This window comes from Paramormyrops kingsleyae, chromosome 22, assembly GCF_048594095.1.
Source record: "Paramormyrops kingsleyae isolate MSU_618 chromosome 22, PKINGS_0.4, whole genome shotgun sequence".
Lineage (NCBI taxonomy): Eukaryota > Metazoa > Chordata > Actinopteri > Osteoglossiformes > Mormyridae > Paramormyrops > Paramormyrops kingsleyae.
In genome coordinates, this window is record NC_132818.1 from 20,452,604 (window position 1) to 20,477,392 (window position 24,789).

At 46.1% G+C, this 24,789-nt stretch overlaps 1 protein-coding gene across 16 annotated transcripts in view; it reads right to left on the minus strand.

Annotated features, from left to right (window-relative positions):
- Window positions 1-364: 364 nt before the first annotated feature.
- The window catches only part of srcin1a (SRC kinase signaling inhibitor 1a), a 101,592-nt gene continuing 77,167 nt past the window's right edge, over window positions 365-24,789 (minus strand). For 9 of the 16 annotated variants that reach the window (XM_072705305.1, XM_072705306.1, XM_072705304.1 and 6 more), the window contains 10 exons: window positions 22,862-22,992; window positions 22,110-22,257; window positions 20,765-21,059; window positions 20,289-20,547; window positions 19,273-19,415; window positions 18,974-19,126; window positions 17,980-18,099; window positions 15,072-16,079; window positions 12,975-13,106; window positions 365-5,910 (listed from right to left, as the gene is read on the minus strand). In XM_072705305.1, the coding sequence (XP_072561406.1) occupies window positions 5,905-5,910; window positions 12,975-13,106; window positions 15,072-16,079; window positions 17,980-18,099; window positions 18,974-19,126; window positions 19,273-19,415; window positions 20,289-20,547; window positions 20,765-21,059; window positions 22,110-22,257; window positions 22,862-22,992 (2,395 nt within the window). In that variant the 3' untranslated portion in view covers window positions 365-5,904. Of the gene's footprint in view, window positions 5,911-12,974; window positions 13,107-15,071; window positions 16,080-17,200; window positions 17,254-17,979; window positions 18,100-18,973; window positions 19,127-19,272; window positions 19,416-20,288; window positions 20,548-20,764; window positions 21,060-22,109; window positions 22,258-22,861; window positions 22,993-24,789 lie in introns of those variants that run through there. The other 7 variants (XM_072705313.1, XM_072705301.1, XM_072705302.1 and 4 more) reach the window with 5 other exon arrangements.

The following is a 24,789-nucleotide window of genomic DNA, read 5'->3' on the forward strand; positions in this document are numbered from 1 at the left end:
CTGTGATGTTTTGCTAGGATTCATTCCCCTCAGCGTCAGATACACATGAACTGTTTGTAAGAGGCTAGCCTGCAGATGGGTGGGAGAACTCCCGACATACATGCGGTGAACAGCCCTCGACGCTGTTCGCTCTCCGGGGGTGTCTTGAAGAGGCTTAGAAACAAACTTTTCAAGGTCGACAGCGACGTTCTCAGTGAAGTAAGTTTTCAGCAATGTCGTTAAACCATCGTTAAATCGCCGATATCCCATAATCCTCGACAACCGTGGACTGAATTGGAGGAGGTGCGTGTACGCCGTGCGCGTCACCCCGCCGGATCCCTCGTTCCCGCGGCTCGTTCACGGTTAAGAATTCACAGCCGGGCCGTACGAGAGAGCTGAACTTTATTTGTCATACGAACACAGCGAGTATGTACAAAAGAAAAGCAGCCTCCGTATTCTCACAAAAGACACGGTTCCCACGGTAACATCAGGGCGTCCACACGGAGCAATTAGACTGTTAGTATGCATCAGTGTATCTGACTCTGTAGCTGTTCGTCTATTATGCTATCCTACAAACGAAAGCGTCACTCCCTAGGGGAAAAAACAACACCATTACTGGATGGTTTATGTAGAAACTCTCAATCTCAAACTATATTTGCTGTCTGTGTGAATACAGTCTCCCCTTTACACAATTTTATTAACCAGTATTACAGTAATAGATGCCTGAACCACAGACATGGACCAATTAAAACCTTTTTTATTTGCTATAGTATAATAAATTTTTTGAGGTCAACGTTAGTTTCTTTTACAAAACAAAGACAACATTTTCCAACTGCATCGTGCGATTGAGAATATACATGCATTATTATAATTTATTTAAGATTTCGTCCACGTTTTGACAACATTTTGGACATGAGACCATCTTGTGGACACTAAGAATGGTTTATCCTATTTACACAGGTTTTTTTTTTAAAGTTTTTTTTTTTTTGATGCCATGAACATCCACACATCCAACCTTCAGATAGGACACAACACACAGGACCCTGTGTGCTGGGAATAACCAAAGACAGCAAGAATGTCTGAAGTAATACCTTCCCCTTCTCTGGGGGTATGAAGTGTGCTGTCAGCTCCTTGACCAGCACTTGCGCCTGTCCTCTAGGCAACCGACATCACTCAAGCATATACCACAAAGCCAGGTATGGCCTAAGCAATCCACTTGGTATCTGAGACATTCTGACATTGTACCTCTCCCAAAAAAAATACATGAATAAATAAATAAAATGTGCCTGCAGGACTGTGCTGTGCAGGAATGGGACGGTTAGCTTGTGCTCTCTGTCTTTTGAGGATGCTACAGTAGGTCTCTATATACTAAACTGTAGCACGAACATAAAGTTTTTGTGGAGGTGGGTCGTGGGGGGGGGGTCGTTAAAGCCTTGATTTAAGTGATCAACAATGTTTTGGTTAGGAAAGGCAGTAGGGATTCTCCAGGGCCCTGAAGCCGACGGGATCTACCCCTCTCGTAGGCTGCAGACACGGGCAAAGAGAATGTTCATCAAACGTCAGTCAGCTTCTTAAAATAGTCTCCCCTGGTCTTGACAGTAAAAGCCAACATCTTTTGTGGCACCTGCATGTCATGCAAGTGCAAGGTGCAGCTGGATGGACCACATGCAATTCTGCAGCTTTAATACTTTTGCATTTTGCAGAATCCGCGTGACCCCCCCCCCTCGCCCCGCCCCTGCCGGCTGCTGGGCTGCATGCGGACCCTGCAGAATCAGTTCTGCCAACAGCGATAAAAAAAAAATGCAACCAAAAAAAAAAAAAAAACAGCAATCATGGTTGACATTATAAACCCTGATGAAATACAATTAAAAAAAGACATTCATATAGTTAAAATCTACACCAGTCTTGCATATCCGGTAGATCAGCAAATCAACCAAGGTTCAATTCTATACCGTATATGTACATAGTATATATATTCAACTCAATATATAAAATGTTCTGTTTGTGGATAAAATAATTTCCAGTTATGATATATATACATATATATTTTTTTAAGAATAAAAAAAAAATTACAAAAGAATTATATAAAAAGCAAATAGAAGATGATGCCATTTACACATTTTCACACTGTTCTTCACATTGTAATTTCATACACCAACTTTTGACTAAAGACATATTTATACATTTATATATCTGTACTTTGCTTTATAATTTCAATTATTTAAAGAATCTATTTTGTCTTTAATCACTCTGATATAACGACTTATCTGTTCCACAATGAACTTGAAGGGAAATTGAAAAATCAAACAGATAGAAATACTGACTTGTGACTATTGACGGAAAAAAACCCTTTTGCCACTGGTCTTAAGACTTGAAGAGTTTAAGTATGGTTGAATCTCAGGGTGTTAGGAAAACGTGAGATTATAGTGGGAGTGGACGGTGGCTATGTGTGCTCTATTAATCGAGTGAAGAGCGCAACCAGGACGAAAATAAAATTAAATACAAGTCATCCATCCACTTAATGAGTGTGAATTGAGATTGGGGAGTTTTCTTATTCCTTTTTTTGTAGAACCCCTGTTTCATATTTTTTCATCCTAAAAGACAGCATAGAAAGACCCTGTATTATGGATGAAGGCACAAGCTGAGAGTCTTCGTAAAGAAGCCCGTTTATGACACTGTGCTCTCTGAAGATCTGCCACACTCCGCTTTTTCTCCGTTATCGCGTCTGATCTGCCCGTAAACGATTCCACGCCGCAGCAAACCTTTTAAGACTGTCTTAAGTGCTACTGGTCCTCCATTTAAACTCACTATCCATTTCTCACCACGGTTAATCACTTTCGCCAGTGTATCTATTAACAGAAGTAAATGTGGAGTGTTTGATGAAAAGCTTCAGTCTATTTATGCTCTTAGAGTGAGAAGAGAGCCCTTGAGTGACGTCAGGAATGCAACGCTAACAGCGATCAGGAGTTACGCTATTGTGCACGAAGTTCAAAGAAAAGCCATTATTCACCAATCATCGCAAATTACGGGGCCGTGAAAAGAGCACGATGCTATGCTCTTGCTTAGTGGAAAGCAGAGCCGTATTTTTATATCCCTAAAACACTGATAATTGCTCTAAAGATCGGCTTAGATTCCCAAGAGCCGATACAAAGTGGCACTGTGCGGATTGAGCCACCAGAGGGCAGTGTTGTGCCGGCGAGAGCATGTAGCATCAGTGCAGTGCCCGTTGCCTCTTTGTTCCCCTGTCTCCAATATACTAACTGCCGACAAAGACCTTATGCAACCGCGCAGCTCCCAATATAAAAGGTAAGTTCTGTAATTTATTTCCAATCTAACAGCTGTCACAGAGTCTCATATTACTACCCTCCTTTTCTCTCTCTTGGACGATCTCGCCAGGTGTCCCCGCAGCCTCAACGGGCAGCATCGTCAAATTACAGAGCCTTCAAGAACTGCAGTTCAAGACACAGACAGCCTGCTACCGATGAGCGCTGCGGGGGTCGTACTTGCCAGGCGGGCCCATGGAAAATGCACAAGTAAGGGGGCTTGAATGCACGGCTCACGCGGCTGCGGCACAAACACCTGCGCGGTTTGCACGGGGCTCCCTGCGGAAACTAAACCCAGAGCAGGATGCTGGCATAACACGGCCTCGTTAATGCGCGATCTGGGAACACCACACACAGGATCAGCACAAACGATAGTACTAATTAGCATTCAAGATTACGTAGGAAAACGTCTGACCAATCTAATATCTAAAATATCCCCTCCCAAAACAGTTGTGAATACAAGTATTGTAGCTTGTGCTTTTAAGTCGAATCTGTTTTGCTTGTTGCAAAAGAAACGTAAATATTGCACATAACTCAAATCGTCTTTGACGTGTCTCCCCTTTGTCTAGTCACAACACAGTTTAAGCTGAAAGGGTATACAGCGTAGACTCCCCTATGTGTGCAGTCTACATCTACTTCTATTCAAACTAGTGACACTTTTATAGCAAAGGGGGACTGCTCTTACTCCCTTTCTGTACAGTGGGAAGATAAGCGAGCTGTAATGAGTAGAGACAGACACTCAGTGTGGAGCTCCAGACATAGGTAGGAGTCAGTGTAAAGACTGTAACATGGTATTCAGTCTGCCAGTGCAGAAGTGTGTGGTGAATGCATTCACATGAACAGCAGTGTAGCACCGTTTAGTATTAGCACAACCGCGGGTGACATCGGGACTGGAAGTAGCCCCAAGTCATCCCTCTCCAACCAATTTTCTTTTTGTTTTCCTGTAAATAAGATGTGTCAGGACACACCGGCCGAAACGACATTTTATAACCTTGTTATTGCACACATCTACAGTACATTTCACAGTTAGGAAACAGAAATAAGGTTTCTTTTTTTGTGAGAAATTTGGCACTGATGGAAAAAATATGCTGGGTCTCCCCATCTTAGCGTCCATAGGACTGGTTTTCTAGGCCAGTGTTTCCCAACCCAGTCCTGGGGGACCAGCAGCAATCTACAGTTTTGCTTTTTCCAAGCTTCCAGCCAAGAACTCCTGGTATAGGTGTGTTGGAAGCTGGGAGAGAACAAAAATATTGACTGTCTGGGGGGGTCCCTGAGGACCGGGTTGGGAAACACTGTTCTAGGCTATACATGATCAGGTCAAAAAGAAAAAAAAGATAAACACAGCCAGCCTTCATTGCAGAAGATCAAGGTTCAGGTGGAACAGTACAGAGATGACTAGAAGCTGCTTTGAAAGAAAGAGTGCAAACACTGCCTCTGACTTGGACTGAAATGAGTCTGAATGCAAATGACCAGCATCACTAAGCGGAGACTCACAGTGCATGCTGGTACTCATGGTGCACGCTGGTACTCATGGTGCACGCTGGGACTCACGGTGCACGCTGGGACTCACGGTGCACGCTGGGACTCACGGTGCACGCTGGGACTCGCGGTGTACGCTGGGACTCACGGTGCATGCTGGTACTCATGGTGCACGCTGGGACTCACGGTGCACGCTGGGACTCACGGTGCACGCTGGGACTCACAAAGGAGCTTTGGCTCTTCCTGAAGGCGTAACGGGCGATGCTGTCTCTTAAACGGGCAGGCGACTAAGTAATAGCGAGTTATGTTGAGAATGCCTGCGATGCATTTTGATTGGATGGGGGTTCCCAGGATCATCCTGTAAGGGGGCGGGGGAACAGAACCTTTCTCCCAGTTGTTGCAGTCAGCCTGACCAAAGTGGAGCACAGCAGGTGACCTGCTGTTATTTTGGTATTTACTGGATCCCCAACTGATCTTCTGATTCCCTCACAATTCGCTGAAAGGTGTGCCACCTTGTGGGATGGGCTTACATAGGGGCGACACTTCTTGATCCTTGTAGGTGCCATGGCTGAAGTACAGCGCAGCTCGGCCTGCAGTTTGGAGGCCCGACGGCGAGAGAGTGGGTGAGGAGGAGGGCAACGAGGAGGTGGCCGGTGGCCGGTGGCGGTGGGCAGTGACAGCGGGGCAGGGGAAGGTCGCCGCTCCTTGGCCAGTTGATGGTGAGAAACGGGGCTTCAGCACTTAGGCTGGAGGCAGAAATGCTGGCGAGCATCACCTTCGCCTGACTGGATGAGACTGACAGGGAGGATAGCGCCCCCTTCTGGAGGTACAGTTTCCGATGAAGGAGGAGGAAGAAGGGAAAGACGACGGGATTTCAGGGGATGAAAACAAGGAGAGCAGTGTGGTTCTTCTGCTGAGAGGTCTTGCAGGTCTGGAAGGTCGAGGGGGCCACCGTAAGCACCCCCCTCCACACACACTCACTGTACAGTGAGCACTTGTGCAGGCGGCCTAAAGTGGGGGGGGTGGGGGTAGGTAGGCAGGCCAAAGCCAGCAGCCCAGTGGAGAAGGAGAAGACAGTTCTGGAGACGGGTGAGACTGCTGGGGGGGAAACCAGTTGGGCTGTTCACTGCTGCAGGACGGGTGAAGGCCGTTGGTGTCGATGACGAGAGATCAACGCAGAGAGACAAAAAAAAGGACAAGCACAAAGCAGTTATTCAGGATAGAAATCACGTGTTGAACATTTATCACACAAATTACCAAAGCCCAACAGAACATTTAACATCTCCAAAAATGCAATGGTAGAGCACCGAACCGGAGTGCCGTTAGCAATCCGTTCTGCATTTTCCGACACATCTTCCGATGCCCCTGCACATGTCATTCGCAGTGTGACGTAATTGTGAAACAGGGGAGCTCTTCCACTGCAGTGCCACCTCCGACCAGCAGGGGGCCCGTGGCTTGCTTTTTTTCCTTCATGGCAACGTGTGATGAGCAGACAGCTGGGTGCGGGCAGCGAAAAAAAACAAAAAAAGCAAAGTGCAAACGCATGGTTGCGTCTTGGTGTCAGAGGAAGCAGAGAGTTACAGACATTCTGTGACGATCTCGGCGTGACGGCACCGTAAGTTCTGGGCGACTTCTCCCTCAACGTCTGCATAACACACTGCCAGGACATAAGCCATTAATGTCATCATTTATCTAGTCCAGAGCTGCGCGTCTTCACTGTCATAAGGGCCGAAGGGAAAACAAACTTATAAAGAGTTGCGTTCTAGAAGACGAACAAACACAACTGCAGGTCTGTAAAATTGTTAGGGGTGGCAGTGAGAAACGCAGACAGCTATATGAATCAAACAAAGTAATCTCTACGGTGATCTGGCACCTTAACGATGCCCTAAAATGTGCGTGAACGCAGTCTTTTATAATATTACTTGTTTGCCAATAACCGAATGCAGACCTACACCCAGGCTGTCATAATCATCTTCAACCAAAAGAATTTTTAATACATTTTAATAATGAAGTATTAACAGACCCATCTAAATTATTGACTAATTGGCTGCAGTGACCTTTATTGGCAATTGTTGTGAGTACAAGGACAATTTGGATTGGGGTAGCAGTCTTCATTCTGTCCATGTCTGACCATCGAGGTGGTTTACACCGGAGCCAGACAGACAGCAGCAAAGACACAACAAATTCTGTTTATAAGCAATTACTGTAGATAAACAAACTGCTCCAACAGTTACACCCCACACACACACACTTAATGGCAAACAGTGAAAATCCTGCTTAGTCATTCTTTTGACAGTTAGGAACATAAGCAAACGCCCCAAAGAACAGACTTTAATGTGTGATTTCTCTCGTGCGTCTTGTCAGCCATACCTTAGCTAAGCCATCACTTGTTTTTGCTTGAGACATGAAAACATACTGATTTGCTCTGAACTGTGTACTAACTGTATAAAATCAGTTTAGACAACTAGTACCTAAATATTATTTATCTATATATATTTAATGCGATCTCTCCATGGCTTATGATTAATTTAAATGTAAACAAAAATCAGAATGAATGTTCTTCATATACTTGTCTTTCACCAGCATATGAAAAAAAAAATCACGGTTACTCATACTCCACAGAAATGAAGAACACAAGAAAATCACATGACCTGAGTGGATGTCCAGGAAAATGGGGCACTGAGTGACCTTAGGTGCACAGTCTCACAAAAACAGTGCTTGCTGAACCCTTAAGTACATAATTATAGGCAGTGCACCACATTTTATAAAGGATTTAGTTTAGCCAGACAAGCAGTGAAGATCTTCTGTAGCAGTGGATCTATTCCTTGGGTTTTCATTTGGTCACCCCCACCATTACAAGGCAGATGAGGATCTAACCCCAAATGCAAAATGTCAATCTAGAACCTTTTACAGTACTGTATGTCGACCTCAGAACAAAATTATTCGGCTCATCCAGACAAAGGCAGAGGTGTCACCCATCTCTTTGCATTGTATCAAGGTTGAAAAATAGATAGATATCAATGGCAGGGATGATATTCCACACCTCTATCTGAATAATCACCTCCATCCTTCATTCCAATGGACAAAAAATGAGGACAGGGTAAACAAACGTGGCGAAATGAAAGTAAACAAATGAATCACCTTTCATTATGGAAAGAATGCGATGCCGTTGTGATGGCAGGCATGAAGATAAATGACAAAAAGCCCGGTTCTGATTACAGCCGCCACCGGAGGCGGCGGAAGATCGGCGGCAAGGCCGTAGAGATGACAGGAGCGTCTCCGCGCCATTGAACACGCGGGCAGCAGTCGTGGCCAATTGCAGTTAACCTCTGGGTGTCCTTCCTGTTGCGCCTTCGGTGTCTCTGACTGCCCCCTCGCTTTACATGCACTGCTGTGCCTCTGGGGATGTTCGCAGGGCATGCGACGGCATGTCGCTACAGCAGGACCACCTGGCCGCTCTTATCCCGCCATGCGCTCACAGCGGCCGTCCCTTCAGCTTTGACGGATCTGTTCATCACCATTCCTGCAATCTATTCCACCCTATTGGCCTGGATGAGATTCTACTTCCTCTACGGCACTTCACAAACACAATCGGATGAAAACATGCTCCCATGCCCCCCCCCCCCCCCCAATATTCCCTACCCACCAACCCCTCCCCCCGCAAACTGCTCTTGTAGTGCTATAGCATCCAGGAATAAAACTGAAAGAATGCAAAAAATGGCCAGAACTTACATTACATGCTCCCTAACCTCCAGCCTGACCTTGAGAGTGAAATCATGGGGTTAGGGGTGTGGCTTAGTGAGGAGGTGTGGCTCAGTGGGTTAGGACAGTACGCCTGTGATAGGAAGGTTCCAGGTTTAAAGCCAAGGTTGGCAGAATGATGTCACCATTGGGCACCTTGAGCAAGGCCCTTAACCCCCAATTGCTCTGAGGCTGGCTGACCCTCCTATTTCAAATGTACGTAGCTTCTTAAATGGTAACTGTTTGGGTTACACTGCAACAGAAGGATCTCACACCCACAAACGTGGATCTGCTCACCGTGATATTCCAGCGATGCGCTACACCTCTTACACCAAGCAGACCGATGTTCAAGAACCATGCCAAGAATACAAAAAAGGCAACTAGTAATTCAGGAAATGCAAATGCTGGGCTACTGCACAAACCGCAACCTGCAGTTGTGCAAAGGGTTCAATGGTGCAAGTCAAGTATCACTCAGAACATCACCCAGAACATCACCCAGAACAACACAGTAAGGGCTGGGAAAGCTTGATAATATAAATATCTGCAAAACTGATCCATTCTGAAGTAGAACACGCATCCGGTATAGTGATTACTCCTGAGCTCTAGAATGTGTCTGGTGTGAACTACAATTAGACTAATATGAAATTAATTCCATACATAAGAATCAGCAGATAAATTGTAATCTCAATACTGGGAATACAGTGATGAAAAGCTGGAGCAGAAGAGATGAAACAGTTTTAGAAAATGCTTCTTATAACTGTGCTTGGAATCTCTGGAGCATTTTATGTTCAAAGAAATGATGTGGAGAATAAGAAAGACTGGCAGAAGAATAGGGCTGACTGTACATCAGTAATCTATTTCTTGCAAGTTACCACACTGAGTCATATCTTCAATAACTCCCATAAACCAGAGCTAGACACTATGATATCTCTGACCACTGAGTCCTGTTTTCTATATGTGTAGCTAACAGAAGTGGGCTGTTCTTATCTTAGTGTTATGTAGATTTGTAGTTCCTAATCACCTTCACCCATTCTTGAGACTTAAATGTAGTTCTTTTTGAGTTTCCATGTTGTAAGGTTGTTTTAACCATATCATTCTGTTTTACTGTTGCTGTAGATCGCTGTAGAGCAGGGCTCTTCAAATCAGGACCACGATTGCAAATCCCGCCCATATTTTCAGTTTTCCGAGGGAGTTACTTTAATAGTTATTGATTCTGATTGGCCACAGAGGCTTCACACGCGGCTCACAGGTAAAGGAAGGCTGGGAAATCAGCAGGGCTCGGACCATGAGGACCTTTGATTGGAATAGGCCTGGTGCAGCTGTTTCACTGGATTGTTAGTGGTGGGTGGATCATGGTTGAGGATTCACACACAGCCTCTAGGTGTTCAGGTTCAAACAATTAATCCTAGCCTTTAAGATCAACTAAGACTCATCTAATCTGTCATGAGTGCTGCACTAAATGAGTCATACAGTGAGAAGTATCACGTCACAGGAGTAACTGAAGGGAGAAGATCTCTGAGATCCACTGGTCATTAGTCTGGGAAAACTGGGACATGATAAAGACAAATACAAACCACCGACCTGTATAACAGGCATTGCTAAACATCAAAGAAGCTTTTATGTTTGACACGGGTAGTAAAAGAGGAATAATGTTGTTCCTTTCCTGAAAACTATAGATCCTTGCCAGTGTAGAACTCAAGCTCATCACGGGCCTAATAAGTGGTATTGGCTGGAATTCACGTCCCTGACTTAAGAAAATCCACCATATGGGCGACTCGTACTTCCGAACACGTTATATTAAAAATTTGGGTTAAATGGTAACAAATGCACTCACTACGTTGTGACGCTGGTGAAAATATTGCACGGCGTCAGTGGTTTGTCAGCTCAACACACAGTACAATACTGTATGTAGTTACTTTTATTATTACTGCGTAATTATTATTATTATTATGAACTGTATTACTATTTTTCTGACTTACCTACAAATTCGACTTAAAGACAGACTTAGGGAACGGAACTCGTTCATAACCTGTGGCCTCTACTTGCATTTCAATGTATCTGATTTTGTTTTAGATGGTCTTGCACAGGTGAGCTTCTGTACTGCTATGTGGCACTCAGAACATACAAGTAGAGATTGAGTAGCTTGCCTTAGGTATAAACTGGACCTGGGTGCAGCTCTCATGTTCTGTTTGCAGTCGGTCCCCTTTCGGAACCTGACATCTGCCATACCGTGCGTCCAGAGGGCTCACCTGCACAAAACATCTCTACCCAAGGACTGAGGGGGTTGAATAACAATCCCTCCCAGACAAAATGGTTCCACTCTCTGGGTGTTCTCATTGTCCTGTCAGGAAGACAGGTAGCCAATACATGCTGTCTGCTAAGGAGAACAGAGGCACAATGCAACCGTGAAGCATAAGCACAACACAAACAGTGGAACTGCATATTGCGGCAAGTACACCCAGCTGCAGCCTGGGGAGTGGGGTGTGTTTATACACAGAACATTCATTGGCTTGGTTATTTTTCAAGGCGGCACCTTCTCGAAGTTTGACCACGTCTGCAACTTCATTATGGTCATTATGTCTCATGCTCATGGGTTTGGCTATACGTGTAGCCGCGTTCCATATGTAGCCCCGCCTTGTTCCCAGGTCTGCAGCCGTCACCTTCTGTATTTAGCTGGGGGTAAGATCCTAAGGCTGTACAATTCAGTGCTTTAGCCTCGCTAGATGGAGGGAAGGAGGCATTCAGTTTGCAATCCAGTAGTAGTCTGTTACGGACAGATTCTATGCCGTGGTTTACAGCACACTTGTCTATGTATCTTCAACGTGCCGGAAAATTAGCCACAGGCTATGTTGATTATGCAGCTCTGATCCACTATATAATTGTCTGGTTCAGATTAATCTGCTTCAGTTGAGGTGGTCAGCATTTTCCATTCCCCAGTACAAATAAACCAGGGAGGTTTGTGGGGGAGGAAGATTTGATTGACATGTAAAAATTCCATTCTGAAAATTAAACACTCAAACACGTAGGGCAGTTAAATAGACAGTGAATAGTTATGCCCATCAGGCATTGACCACATTCCAGTGCCAAGCAAATATGTGACTTCTGACCTCTAAACGTCACCCATCATCATCTAAGCCAACGGAACAAGCACATTTTATTTCATAGTCATACTACCTCAGCCCTAGTACAAGATCGAGAACAAAAAATGTGAACAGCTGCAGGCTGTTCAGCCCCATGAATTATTATACATGCTCGAGAACTTGTTTCTATTATAATTCTTGGGTCACCATTCATTTTCCAGTACCAGGTCCTGGAGCCAATTCCCAAGAAGCAAGTGGTTCAGAGAGGTCAACACACACTAATCATGATTTAGAAGCAATAATCCACCTAAGCATGTATTTGGTGTGTGGAACTAAACTGGAGTACTTGGGGGAACCCTGTGCAAAGATGGTGAGAACCAGAGGTGGAAATTTAAGGTCCAGAAATTACAAATCCAGACCGGTTGAATATTCTGTGACAGATTCTTTATACTCAACTAGTTCCTTGAAACAAATTCTTTGTCTGGATTTGTACTTTTTGAACGTGAACTTTCTACCTCTGGTGAGAACTTGTACGCTCCACACATGCAGAGCCTGGGGCTGGGAAGTGTGATGTTACATAAGTAACAGTGCTAACCACTGAGCAGCCAATGCCACCTCTTGTCGAAACAACTAGAGATTTCCTGTAAAAATGCTATAACAGGACTTCATACAGACTCTGCAATTGGCTTCTCGGTAAGGTTGCAGGCCACATGTAAGTCTTTTGACACAACTGTATAGAATATCAACTGAATGAGGGAAGGTTATGACTGTGTAGGGCTGTGAAAAGGCAGAACATCTTCAGGAAAGCATGGCTCTTTCACACACTGTTTATCCTGTCCCATTCAGTTCTGCGTTCTTGAGTGTAACACATTAACTCTTGCCTTGTGAATCCCAATTCCACTCAGCCTTTCATTCATCCTCTCTGTCCTTGGTTTCAACATCTGTACCCACTTCCTTATGAACACATCTGCATGCTTGGAAAAGACCTCAGCATAACTTTGTGTCAGATTCCTAAAAATGGATTATGTTCATCTTGAGGTGCCTTCAGTTTTCTGTCAAAGACTTTCAGTGTAATATGGCAACATGGCACACGATAGTCCGGCCACCTTTTGAGTTGGTTAAGGAAATTCACTTAAAACAAGATCAAAGAAACACCGAAGTTGACATAAATGTGAAAATGCATGAGAAAGCATTGGATTCTTGACGCGGATGGCACATCATCAAAGTGTTTACTGCACCCAGCCGGCGCTCTTAGAATGCTAACGTTCGTCGGGGGGTTCTTTTCTACATCACCACAAATGGCAGGCAGTACAGTAGTTCTTTCAGGTGTGACAAAACTATAGAAGGACATCTGACGTCGGCAGTACAGTACCTGCTGCTGCCCCTGACTCTTAAGGAAATCCTCACGCAACTTGCTTGTCTTGCCCTTCTCTGGAGCGCTCTGCTGCAGATGTTTCAGGCGGGATGAGGCAGATGAGTGGAGACCCTTGCCAGAGCCTCCGCCCTGTGGAGGAGAGGAAGAGGGAGGAGGGATGAGCAAGTCTGACCTTGCGAGTGAAGGGTAATGACTCAACGCTCACTGTCAACCCGTCCCCCCAACAGGAAAACAATGGTTAGTATACATCAGTATACAACAGAGACATCTGGTGAGACAAACAGACCTAAAAAGAATTCCTCAGAGAAGGAAATTTCTGGTTTCGGTGATTTGCCCCCAAGAATATGCCACAATCACTTTCCTCGTTTTCTTTACCACGAGGAAGAGGGAAACAAGTGCAGCACAGTAAATAAAAGGATGTGAATCAGTGGGGGCCTCCTGAATTTCCCCCCAACACAATTTTCAAAGGCTTTTCTGAACCCAGCTCCTGAGGAGTGATGGAGACTCAGCTCATGTCTTGATGCGAGTCTCCCTCTCCTTAATTTGCTATCTAAAAAAAAATGAGATGCATCGTTTTTGTCGGAGACTCGATGTATGGACGAGTCTCACCATTGCTAGGCACAAACGAAACAGTGTAGCTGCCGGGCACAGCGGCAGAGGTGAAGAGTCAAAACGGAGATACTCCTTTGCCATTTTGTTTATGTCGAAGTTCATTGACACAGACGATCGATTCTGTGCTGTACGTGGGATGATCGAGTATGTAAATCATACTGACCGACCATCCATATGCAGATTAGCAAGCACATTTCATAGATGCAAGTTGATTTTAATCTGGCCATAAGACAAATCGTAACATAGTGCCTATAACAGATAGGAGATAAATATGAATATTATCATCTTGGTCTATCTGCAATTAATTCCATTTACACACCATTGTCCATGATCCTTTCCACACTCCCTGGCTGTCTATTTCTTTCATCCATACTGAGCATAGTCCTAAATGAGATGACTGAGATAAGCCCACGTTAACTGATACATAGCGACTTTAAGAGGCCAACCAGTCCCATGTAAAGAACGTCTATCTGCAGCTTTGTTTGATGTTCTTATTTAATGACGTTTCCACGGCACCAGCGGCCAAAATGCACAAAAGATTAGTGTTGTTAGTAGTGGGTCAGGGTGGGGGGGTAGGGATGGAAGGTTTATCCATAATTTACTAACCTGAGCTATTAGCCTGTAAACGGAAGGTATCAATATTTTTTTTCCCCATGGTTCCATCATAATAAGCTAATGTAGCGGTAGCAATGAAAGATGCATGAGAGACTAGACGTGTTTGTGTGCTTGTAAGTGCGACGAGCTAGGGAACGCATCATTTACAGGAATCACCCTGAACACGGCTATCGGCGTGTCCAACACACACCTTAAATCGACCTTTTGCCAAGAAAACCACAGGTTTAACAACAGCTATGCAACGGAATCAATATGGCATGTAAGAAATCGTCCTATGCATTGAAACACAAAAAAGGGAACAAATCACATGCTTGATTTTCTGGATGAGGAAGTGATGAAAGCAGAGAAGACAGTTTATTAAAGAGACGATGGTGAGCATAGACAGGACAGCAGCCAATTAAATGAGGTGAAGAGATGGCTTACAGTGACAGATACTGCATTATTCAGGAAGCAAATGTCCCCTTGCAACACAACCCATGTGTCTTGTTCCATGGAGGTCAAATTGCAGCCTGTCCATTCTATAGCACTGACAGCGGACACTATAATTCACCCATTTGCTTGCTCTCGTTATTCGCCCCGTTGACTTAATAAGCAGCAAGACGGCAGACCTGAAAGTACAAGCGGAAGCTACGCCTCGGGCAAAAGCCTCAATCTGAGCTATGAGCAGCAGAAAATACGGGACGACAGCCAACAATGATTCAATATCCTGTGCAAAAAAGGTGAGCGGTTAGACTATTTGACCACTGTCTGTCATTCAGGAGGAGGTGGGTAGGAGGCTTCGAGTATCAGAGAGCAAAAGCTCCAAGGGGGGAAAAGGAAGCAAGACAGTTATGCCCGAATATAGAACCCCAGGAAGGGAGGATGGACCTTAGTGATGACTGCTGGGACTCCGGTTGGTTTGGGTGGGATGGGAGGCTTTTTCTTGTCCGGGGAATGTGACGCCTCAAAGGCCACTGTCGCTATCTCATCAGTCCCCTGTTCCAGGAAGCTGCAGGCAGGATGAGCCCCGATCTCCTGCAGCGTAGTCTCCAGCTGGCGGATGGTCTCTTCCAAGCTGTCAAGCCTCCTATAGGTGCTGCTCCGGATGTCCTCTGCCTGTGACCCATGCAACAAGGTCGCTTTGGGCTGACTCTCTACTGGGGCAGCTAACCGGTCACTGGTGCGCTCTATGTTCTTATAGGTCCCCCCAACTTGTGTCTCGGTATCAGGGCACAGGGAAAGCATCCGGCACCTTGTCTCTGCTCCCTGCCTCGTAGCTCTCCTCAGTGTCGCCAGCTGTTTCCGAGACAGCCTAATCTTGCCACTGGAAACACTCTGAGACCCAACTGTCTCAGCCTCTCCCTCCTCGTCCAGCAGTGCTTCCAGACACCTGTAGGCCTCCTTGACCTCCAGGGGCTCCTTAAATAGTACAAAGAGCGGCGCACTGCTCAGAATTGGACCGGACGGGTTGTCTCGGAGGTAATAAATCTCACAGGGCCCTCCTGGTTTGTGGGTGGGGATGGACATTATTCGCAATGGTTGATTATACTTCCTGATGAGTTCCTGAGCCTCATTCCTAGGTGAGACCTTCAACTGCCTGTCTGTGAGGATCAGGGCCAGCTCCTCCTTCTCAATAGTCTCTAAGGAATCCTGCCTTCGAAGTTTACGACCATCTTTAGGACTTTGGTGCTGAGGGGCAAGCTTGCCAGAAGCCACCCAACAGACCCGTGGTGTCTCCGAGTCTCTCCCCACCTCACCATCCGCAAAGTGCCCACCCTGCAGACCTGCCCCGACTAAGTTGTCAGTCTGTGACGATAAGGCTGGGACACACTCAGACAGCAGAGCCGTTGCATTATGATCAGAAGAAGTCTGGATGGATGACCCACCAACAGATTCCTGGGAAACAGAATCAAACTGGTGAGCTACAAACAACACTTTAATTCTGAACTGTCACACCACAGTCAGTATGAGCATCATGATTTTGATAACAGCAATAACAACAGCAGTAGAATAGCAAGAACAACAGAAGTAGAACGCCATAACTACTACCCCTAATAACAAAAATAAAAACAATAGGTATCCAGCAACTAACGCTGCTTGGATCCCTAATGACTAGGAGCATTAAGTGTGGCTATATAACAGCAGGCTTTTATTGGGGGTGAAATGGCAGTAACAGTGTTGTGATGGGACTGGGAAGGCAACACCATCTTGCACGACATTTCTCCTTCGAGACTTTCCCAAGAACTCCTGGAGCTGCTGTACGAGAAGCAGTGAAGGTGGACACAGCTCTGGGGGCAGAGTAGGGTGGAGCAAGGGGCCTGATCTGCCCTGTGGGGAGTCTCCTCTGCTGCAGCCTCGCCCCCTACCTACTGGAGGGCGGCCATCTTGCTCCACAGCCAACCACTTTGTTCACGCTAACCATCGAGCCGGTGCGTGTTTCCACAGCGCGCCGAGAGCCGGCTTGCCATGCTTACAGCACCTCAACCGGACATTTAGGGGCCATTTCTATCCCCCAGTCAAAGTTTAATTTACAGACGCTCCCCTGGTTACGATGGTCCGTGTTGCAATATTTCGACTTAATGGTGGGTAAATGTTTCTCACTTTCAGTACATTATTCAATAAATTACATGACAAGTTCAACCCTTAATGATTTTGCCCAACTGTAGGTCAATGTAAGTGTTCTAAGCATGTTTAAGGTTAGCTAGGCTAAGCTATGATGTGTATTAGGTCAGGTTTACTGTATTAAAATGCATTTTTGCCTTACGATAGGTTTATCGGAACGTAAACCCATCGTAACCTGGGAAGAGACAAACTATATAACTGAACAATAGTGCTCCCTTAGACATACATACAGAATACTGTTAAAAATACAGTAAAAAATATCAGTTTAAGATAATTTATGACAAAAATGAATTACAAATATTAATGCACTTGGTAATTACATTGTACTTAACGGGCAAGTGGAAGCTTGTTACCCACATGAATTAGTCAGTCTTATTTGCTACTAGTTTGCTTACCTGATAACCTGTGGGTCCTGACTGACCGGCTCCCACTCTAAATATGACCGATCCTGCAAGGGTTGGCAAACACCGGGTCTGGGGGCGAGCGGGGACTGCTTGCCCAACGCACGTCACGTGTCCCGTGTGACACGAACGCATGCACTCGAACACACGCGCCTTTAGAACACGCACACACACACACGGCGTAGTCGTACGAAGCAGAAGGCACGGCGTTAGCATACTCCTTTCTCCTGGTTAGTAAGAGAGCATTCCACCCATCGGCCTGAGGTCACATTAGCTTTGGCTGGGGAGGGGGGGGGGTTTGGGGGGCAGGGGGGTAAGTAAGTAAGGAAGGCAAATGGGGGTGTCTGATGTGTTAGGAGAAGTTCTGGTAAGTGAGGGATTCCAGTGATTGCGCGTCTTCATTCCAGCTACAAGGAGAATGAGAAACAACTCACCAGGCTACATATCCCCACCAGACTGTCGCTGTGCTACGTTTTTCCTGCGGCCTTTTAGCGCTAAAGCAAGGATGTGCTGAAAGTTAGACGTGCAAAAGCCCGCCATGAAAGATCTGCATGCACATGGTAGTTAGGCAGCTCGGGGGTTCCTCTCTCGTGCTACTGGACAGCACGTGGCTCCGGGCTGAATCCTGATGCGGGCAGGTTAGTGATGCCCAATGTGAGGATAACGGGTGGTGTTTAGGGGGTGGTGAATGAGAAGGGGGGGGGGGCAGGGTGAGGCATAAACAGCTGCCTCAGAAAAGCAGCGATCCGCACAGGCCCATAGGTAGGATTTACCGTCCTCCCCAGGGCTTCTGGGGGCCACAGGTCCAGACTGCTGGGGGGCGAGCTGGTTCTGCGTTGGATGCTAGGCGAGGAGTGGGGGCGGTATGCTTTGCCCCGGGCTCTCTGAAAAGCCTGGCAGCGGGGGCGGGGAGGGTACGACGGGGGATGTGGGTACAAAAACACTGTGAGCCATAAAATTAAGGTCCCGCACATTCCATACACTGTATGGTCTGCGTTGCTGTTTAACAAAGACCTACAAGCAATCTGAGCAATACTGGGATGGGATGTCCAGCGCATGCATACAATTCACTTCCATTTTGAGTGCTCTGCAGCTGAGCTGCATTGACTCAGACCTTGTCTGTCATAAGTGGACCCTATGATTACTAGTGTTTACGCAGAACACCAAGAGTATTGAAATCAGAACCACTGAATGAGACTCACAGCCGTTCGGGGCCATCAGTCTATTACATCCAGGTTTGGGAAAACGTTCCATAAGTTAAAGTGAAGTCTAGGAGACTATACCACACCAGAAAGGGATCTTTTCGGGAAAAGTCCATGAAGAATCACAGAGCCTGCTGCTCTAATGTCCATTGAAGTTTCTATCGATTTACACGAGAATAACCAGGAGACTTTAGTTCTTTACCAAATATACTAAAGTTAACAACCATCGAAGGAAAAACCAGTGAACACAGTGGCTCTCTATGGACCAGTGTCCCTGAAGCTTGTAGGTAGGACAATAAACGCTTTAATATCACTATACAGAAGGCATTTCTTTTCGGCTGGCTTGTACCATGTGATAGCAGCCCATCTGCAAGTCCCAGCAGGGCCATGGCAACACAGTTCCTACCAAAGGAGATAATGTGTGCATGAAATTCTCTAGAACGTGAGCAGGAAGGGGAATATGGCCACCATGGTGCTGTCGGTGATGCCGCAGGGAGAGCCACGGGAGGCCGGACCGACTCCCAAAGTCACGCGACTCCCAAACGCTCCAGTGGACCCTCCTTACCTCCGGGTCGACGGCAGCCTTCTCGTCGTCGTCCTCATCCTTTCCCCCCGAGGCGACATGGGGCGGGGTGGAGGCAGGCCGCTGGGCCTCGGAGACCGCACGTCGAAGCTTGATATGTGGCTTCTGCACCTCCATTTCTTCTGACTCTGACTTCTATGCAGACAGAGAGGGTGTTAGAAGAATCGGGGGGGAAAAATAAGGAGGTGAAGGAAGCGGGCGAGTTGTAGGGAGAGGAGGCGCTGCAGAAGATAGCCAAGCCGTGTTTACTGGTCCGCAATAAACCTCGCACATCTCCTCACCTTAATGCTCTTGCTGCTGCCGACTGCGTCCCCACTGCGACAGAGGCTGATCCCCTGTGACGATGGGAAACTGCGACGTGGAGGCGGAGGGGGGGGCGACTTTGAGGGCTTCTCGGTGCGGTACCGCGCCACAGTCAACTCATCTGAACGGGACCGAAGACAGCTAAAGTTAAAACCCGAATCGTGTACTGCAGGAGGTGTGGCTGAACATGGACAATCCCACCGACAGGACGGTAGAGGCTGGCTGGGTGAAGGGTGAAGGACGTCACTGCATAGACACCACCCACTGACGCATCAGATTAGGGTGACCAGAAAGTCCATGCCAGGGAGGAGAATTTGAGATAGGACAGGATTTATAAACTGCCATTTCAATGAAATGGACCTGCATTTCACTTAAGCACTGAGTTCTTGCTGTGTGCTGATTGGTCAGACGCCTGTAATCATCCATGTTGTCACTAATAATGTGAAACAGCTGGATGAGTCTCGCAATCAAGGAAAAAAAACAGTCAAAGCACAAGAAGAACTGAACCATTTAGCGAAAGCCTTTCAGTTTTACAGTTTGTAAAACCTGAAGTAGTTCAAAGTGGATTATCTGGGAACCCTACATCAAGTGCAAAGCTAAGGGAGAAGTTCCTGAAGCTTCCGCTAGCAGCTAGCGGACCACCACAGACACCGTGTGACACACGTGTTATGACCTAAAGAAAGCTGGCAAGTGTTAGCTGGGGTGTCCTTCCTGGTATAGGAGCTAATGACAGTTAAATTAGATACACCTATTGAAGATTAAGGATTCCACACAAGGTCCTACAAGACGATTTGCAGAACTTCCTCGTCACAGCCACAGAAACCCAACCAAACTTCATGTACAGTATCTTAGTGCAAATCCCCAGGAGTGCAAGGCAAGAACCAAGCATTCCTTGAGTTGAGTCCACCATTACTGGGGTTGTCTACAAGCACAGCGACATGAGCTTGCAATATGCATACAGATATTAGCTCAACCCGCCAGTGGGTCGCCTCACCAGAGCCCCGACGCGAGCCGACCTCCTTGCTGGAAAGCTTTTGGGCCGAGTTCTGGGGCTTGCCAGGCCGGTGCTCGGGGGTCGACGTGCCACTCTGTGATCCTGGTGGGGCGGATGGCTTGATCTGCTTGGCGGCAAAGTCCAGGTCGGGGATGGCCTTCATGAGCTCCGCCTGGGTCTCCTCCAGGAGCCTGTTGATGTCCTGGGCGCTGTATTGGGTCAGGGTGGCCCGCTTCTCCTCCCAGTCACGCTCCGCGGCCTAGCCCATACAGACACACAAAAGGGATTTTCAGCTCTCCAACAAATACAATACCCTATGTCCTAATTAAACCTACTTATTATTATGATGTCTGATCACACACAATCACGTATATAACTTAAGCAGGTATTTTGGTTGATGCAAAAGCCAACATCATACACAAACATAGTCACAGTCAAACCACTATACATGCACACACGGGACAGATGTCCAGTACCAGTCTGACCTCCACGGACACCGATTTGTCCCCGCCCCGGCGACCTGACAGCTCCTCTAGGGCACGGCTCTTGAGGGGCACCGGAGGGTGGGGGTCACGTGTGGCAGCAGGGGGGTTGCCATGGCTGGATCCAGAGAGAGGCGTCCAGTTGGCGAGACTGGAACTGCACCCCAAGTCATTGAGTGGTGGGCTTGTAGGGATGTCAAAGTCTGTGCTCTTGCTGAAGTCCTCCGCATGCTTGGCCAAGGAGCTAGCGATGTCCCCCTGTCCCTTAGAGATGCCTTCGCTCACTTGCCTGGACACAAATCGGTAGTCTTTATAAAGCACCATTCCCAACAGAATTTCCCCAGTGCAATATGCACACAGTAAACGGCTCAAGCAGAAAACTCCAGAAGACAATGATGGAGAGCAACAGAAAGTCTTTGTGTTGGACCAGTAAGCGCCCTTGAGCATGGCCCTTAACCCCAAAAAATGCTCTGGGGTACCAGATAAATGGCAGACCCTGCGCTCTGACCCCAGGCTCAAATGTGTGCGTCTCAATGGAGATTTGGGATACTCAAAAACAAAAGAATTCCTATGTACCTATACAATTGCAAATAAAATATACTGCGTGGCCAAAAAAAATTTGCGCACTTTAATATTTCATTGAACCGCCTTTAGCTTTGATTATGGTGCACATTTGTCAATGTATTGTTTCCACGTGCTTAGGCAGCGTCTCAACATTTTTTTTCCATCCAGATTTCCATTAATTTCTCGTCAAGATCTTGTATTGAGGATAGGTGAGTTGAACCACTCTCTAAAGTCTTCTTCAGCACATCTCAAAGACTTTCAATGGGGCTAAGGTCAAGACTCTGTGGTGGCCAATTCATGTGTGAAGATGATTCCCCACGCTCCCTGAAACACTTTTTGACAATTCGAGGGTGATGAATTTTGGCATTATCATCCTGAAATATCCCCATGGCATTAGGAAAGAGAAAATCCATTGACGGGAAAACCTGGCCATTCAGGAGATTCAAGTACTTAGCTGACTTCACTTTATTGCTGCATAATGTTGCTGAGCTGTAATAATGATTCAATCATTAGCTCTTAAGTACTTGCTGATTTAAATTCAAACTGACTGTTTGTTGGCCAGGGAGTGTATCATTTCATTATGGTTGGAGTGTGGTCAGAGCATGACCGTGAAACATAAACTGGGCTGCATGGTCACAATATGTTGGTTGAGTATATCTTTGTGGTGCTGTATGCTTTCTACCTGGACAGTATCTCTGACACTTCTATACATTAGCACTGCGTGTTGACATTCAGTGCTCTCCGAGTGTGCATGCTCACTGCACCCGTTACAGACCTGCGCAGCACGGCCAGGGTGTCTGTGATGGACTTGCAACGCTTCAGAAGGGCATCCAGTCGGTGTGGCTCCTCCTTGAGGAACTTCACTGCCTCCACCTCCACTCTCAGCACCACGCGCATCTTGCTCTGCAGGCCGGGGAACTGGCCTGAGGATACAGAGAGAGAGCAAACAGTAGCGCTAGCATGTTTTTCTGTCTCTGTACGCCGCATCTCTAAATGCAGCTTATTCCTGCATGGCAATCTGTCTTCAGGTGGTTCACTGCATTGTGACGTTCTTCTCAACTAGTGTAGCACCGCTGAATAGGGGTGTTTCTCAATACCAAGAACGCAAAGATTGTACTTGTGGTCTTGGCAAGACTGAACTTTTTGTGGTCTTGCAAACCTTTCTTTTAAGAACAAACTTTGGCCGCAATGAATCATGGAATTGGTCTTATTCAGGGAGGATGCAACCGATGTAACCTTGATATCTGAGGATTTTTACCATCCTCTGTACTTCTGTTCTTGAGTATTGGAACTGGTCTTCGGCGATGGATGATGATGTAAAACGGGTACAAGAGAACACAAGTACAGTCAAGTATGCATATTGAGAAACACCACAGAGCTTTTGCGTTTCTGTTAATCTCGGTTTACCTTGGAATGTTCCAGATCATTTCCTGTGTCTCTTCCTACATGAGTGTTCCTATGTGCACGTTACCATTTCAATTCCTGCCCCACATTTTCAGCACCAAGACGCCGGCCTGACAATCTCACTCTTGAGCTCGGTGAGAGTCTCCCCCAGCTTCCTCAGCACGACGGCCTTCTCCTCCAGCTCCTGGGATGACACCAGCCTATGGTCCACAGAGGAGTTCTTCTGAATCTCCTCCACCGACTTCTCCAGGTCGCTGCAAGGTTAACACGCATGTGTGGTTAGCATATCTGAGGTGGGCGCAGATGCAGGCCTGGTGCCTGGCATGGAGACTCTGCGAGAGCCTACTGGGGGATGGAGCTAAAAATATAGCGTTAGCATTTTCTCCAGATGAACCGAGAAATGCTAATGCTACGTTGGAGGAAAGACATATTATATTATGTGAATAATTCAATCCTTCATGCTGACATGCTAAAATGCATAAGAATGTGAATAAATCATGAGACTAATTCATTTCTGAGAATTATTACAAATAATCTTGAGTCTTTAGATGAAATTGTAACTGATACGACTCTTGCGCAGAAAGCATTTTAACGAACTACTAGCTATTCATATTTAAAATATATAATGCGACACTGCAATATTTTCCTTTCAATTGCATGTCTGGCAGAAGTCAGATAAGCCTGACAATGTGGCAGCTCTCTAATACAGCGTGAATGTGGAAATGTGACAATATCCTGGGGACGTGTGGAACTGGCCCCACCATCATGTAAATCTCACTCATCAACATCATCATTACTGCTATTATCGTCATCATAATTACCACCATTATTATTATCGTTATAATCATTATTTAAACTCAGGCCTGTTGTTAATGCTCATCTTGCCGTCCCCGTTTCTCGAGCACGGTAACCACTGCGTTTCATTCTGCTTCATTCGCCTGATGGTAATGGCGAGTTCACCCATGGGAGGAGCCTTCCATCTGTCTCCCATAACCAGTCGCCATAACTCAGAGGGTTGGACCTTTGTGTCTGTGATCGGAAAACTGCCGTGTTGAACCTCAGCACAATCGTCATGTCTCCGCTGGACCCTTCAGTCAGACCCTCAACCCCCTAAATTGCTCAGAGTGTCGGATCAATGGCCTAACCCTACATTTGGACCCCAAGCGTTATTCTCACCTGTCTGTCTGTCTGTCTGTCTCTGTCTGTCTGTCTGTCTATGTGTGTGTGTGTGTGTGTGTGTGTGTGTGTGTTTATTTCTGTTTATTTCTGGGTTGTAGTGAACCTGGAACCAAACACAATGCAGGAATTGCCAGTCTATCACAGGGCACATGCACGAAGACACATGAAATGGCATCTGAGCAGGGCATCTAAATCATATCCCTGGATTGTAGGAGAAAACTGGAATATTCTAAGAGAGATTCTGCAAAGCACACAGACAATCCACAGAGATACAGTAGAGACTCGAATCCACTGCTCTGGAGGAGTGAGGTCACAGTGCCACCTACTGTGTGAATGAGGGAAATACTACAGTCGGTGTTGGGGAGTAACTATTTACATGTAACAGTGTTACACAACTAAATTACAAAATAAATGTAACTGTAATCCATTAGTTACTGAGAAAAATATTTAATGACATTACAGTTAATCAGAATGTTGATCAGTACAAAGGAGTTGCATCCAAATGTATTCAGTAAAAGTTTATGTGTAGAACATAACATTCATTTTGTTGCTTTGCATCTTTTTGCCATGCAGAAATGCCTTATTTCGGCATATTTTCAGACAATGTAGGTCAGCAAAGCCATTGGGACTTTTCAATTTTATTGCCCAATTTAAAGCATCTGTTACAAAAGTAATCAAAAAGTAATTAAATGTAATAACTACATTACTTTGATGAAGTAAGCAAAATCATTACTTGTTACATTTTTAATAGGGTAGCTAGTAATATGTAACCTATTACATTCAAAAATAACCTTCCCAACACCAAGCAGGGATTGATTGAGAGCTGGACTACTGGAACCACAACCTTCACAGTAAGTATCTGTCAGAAAACT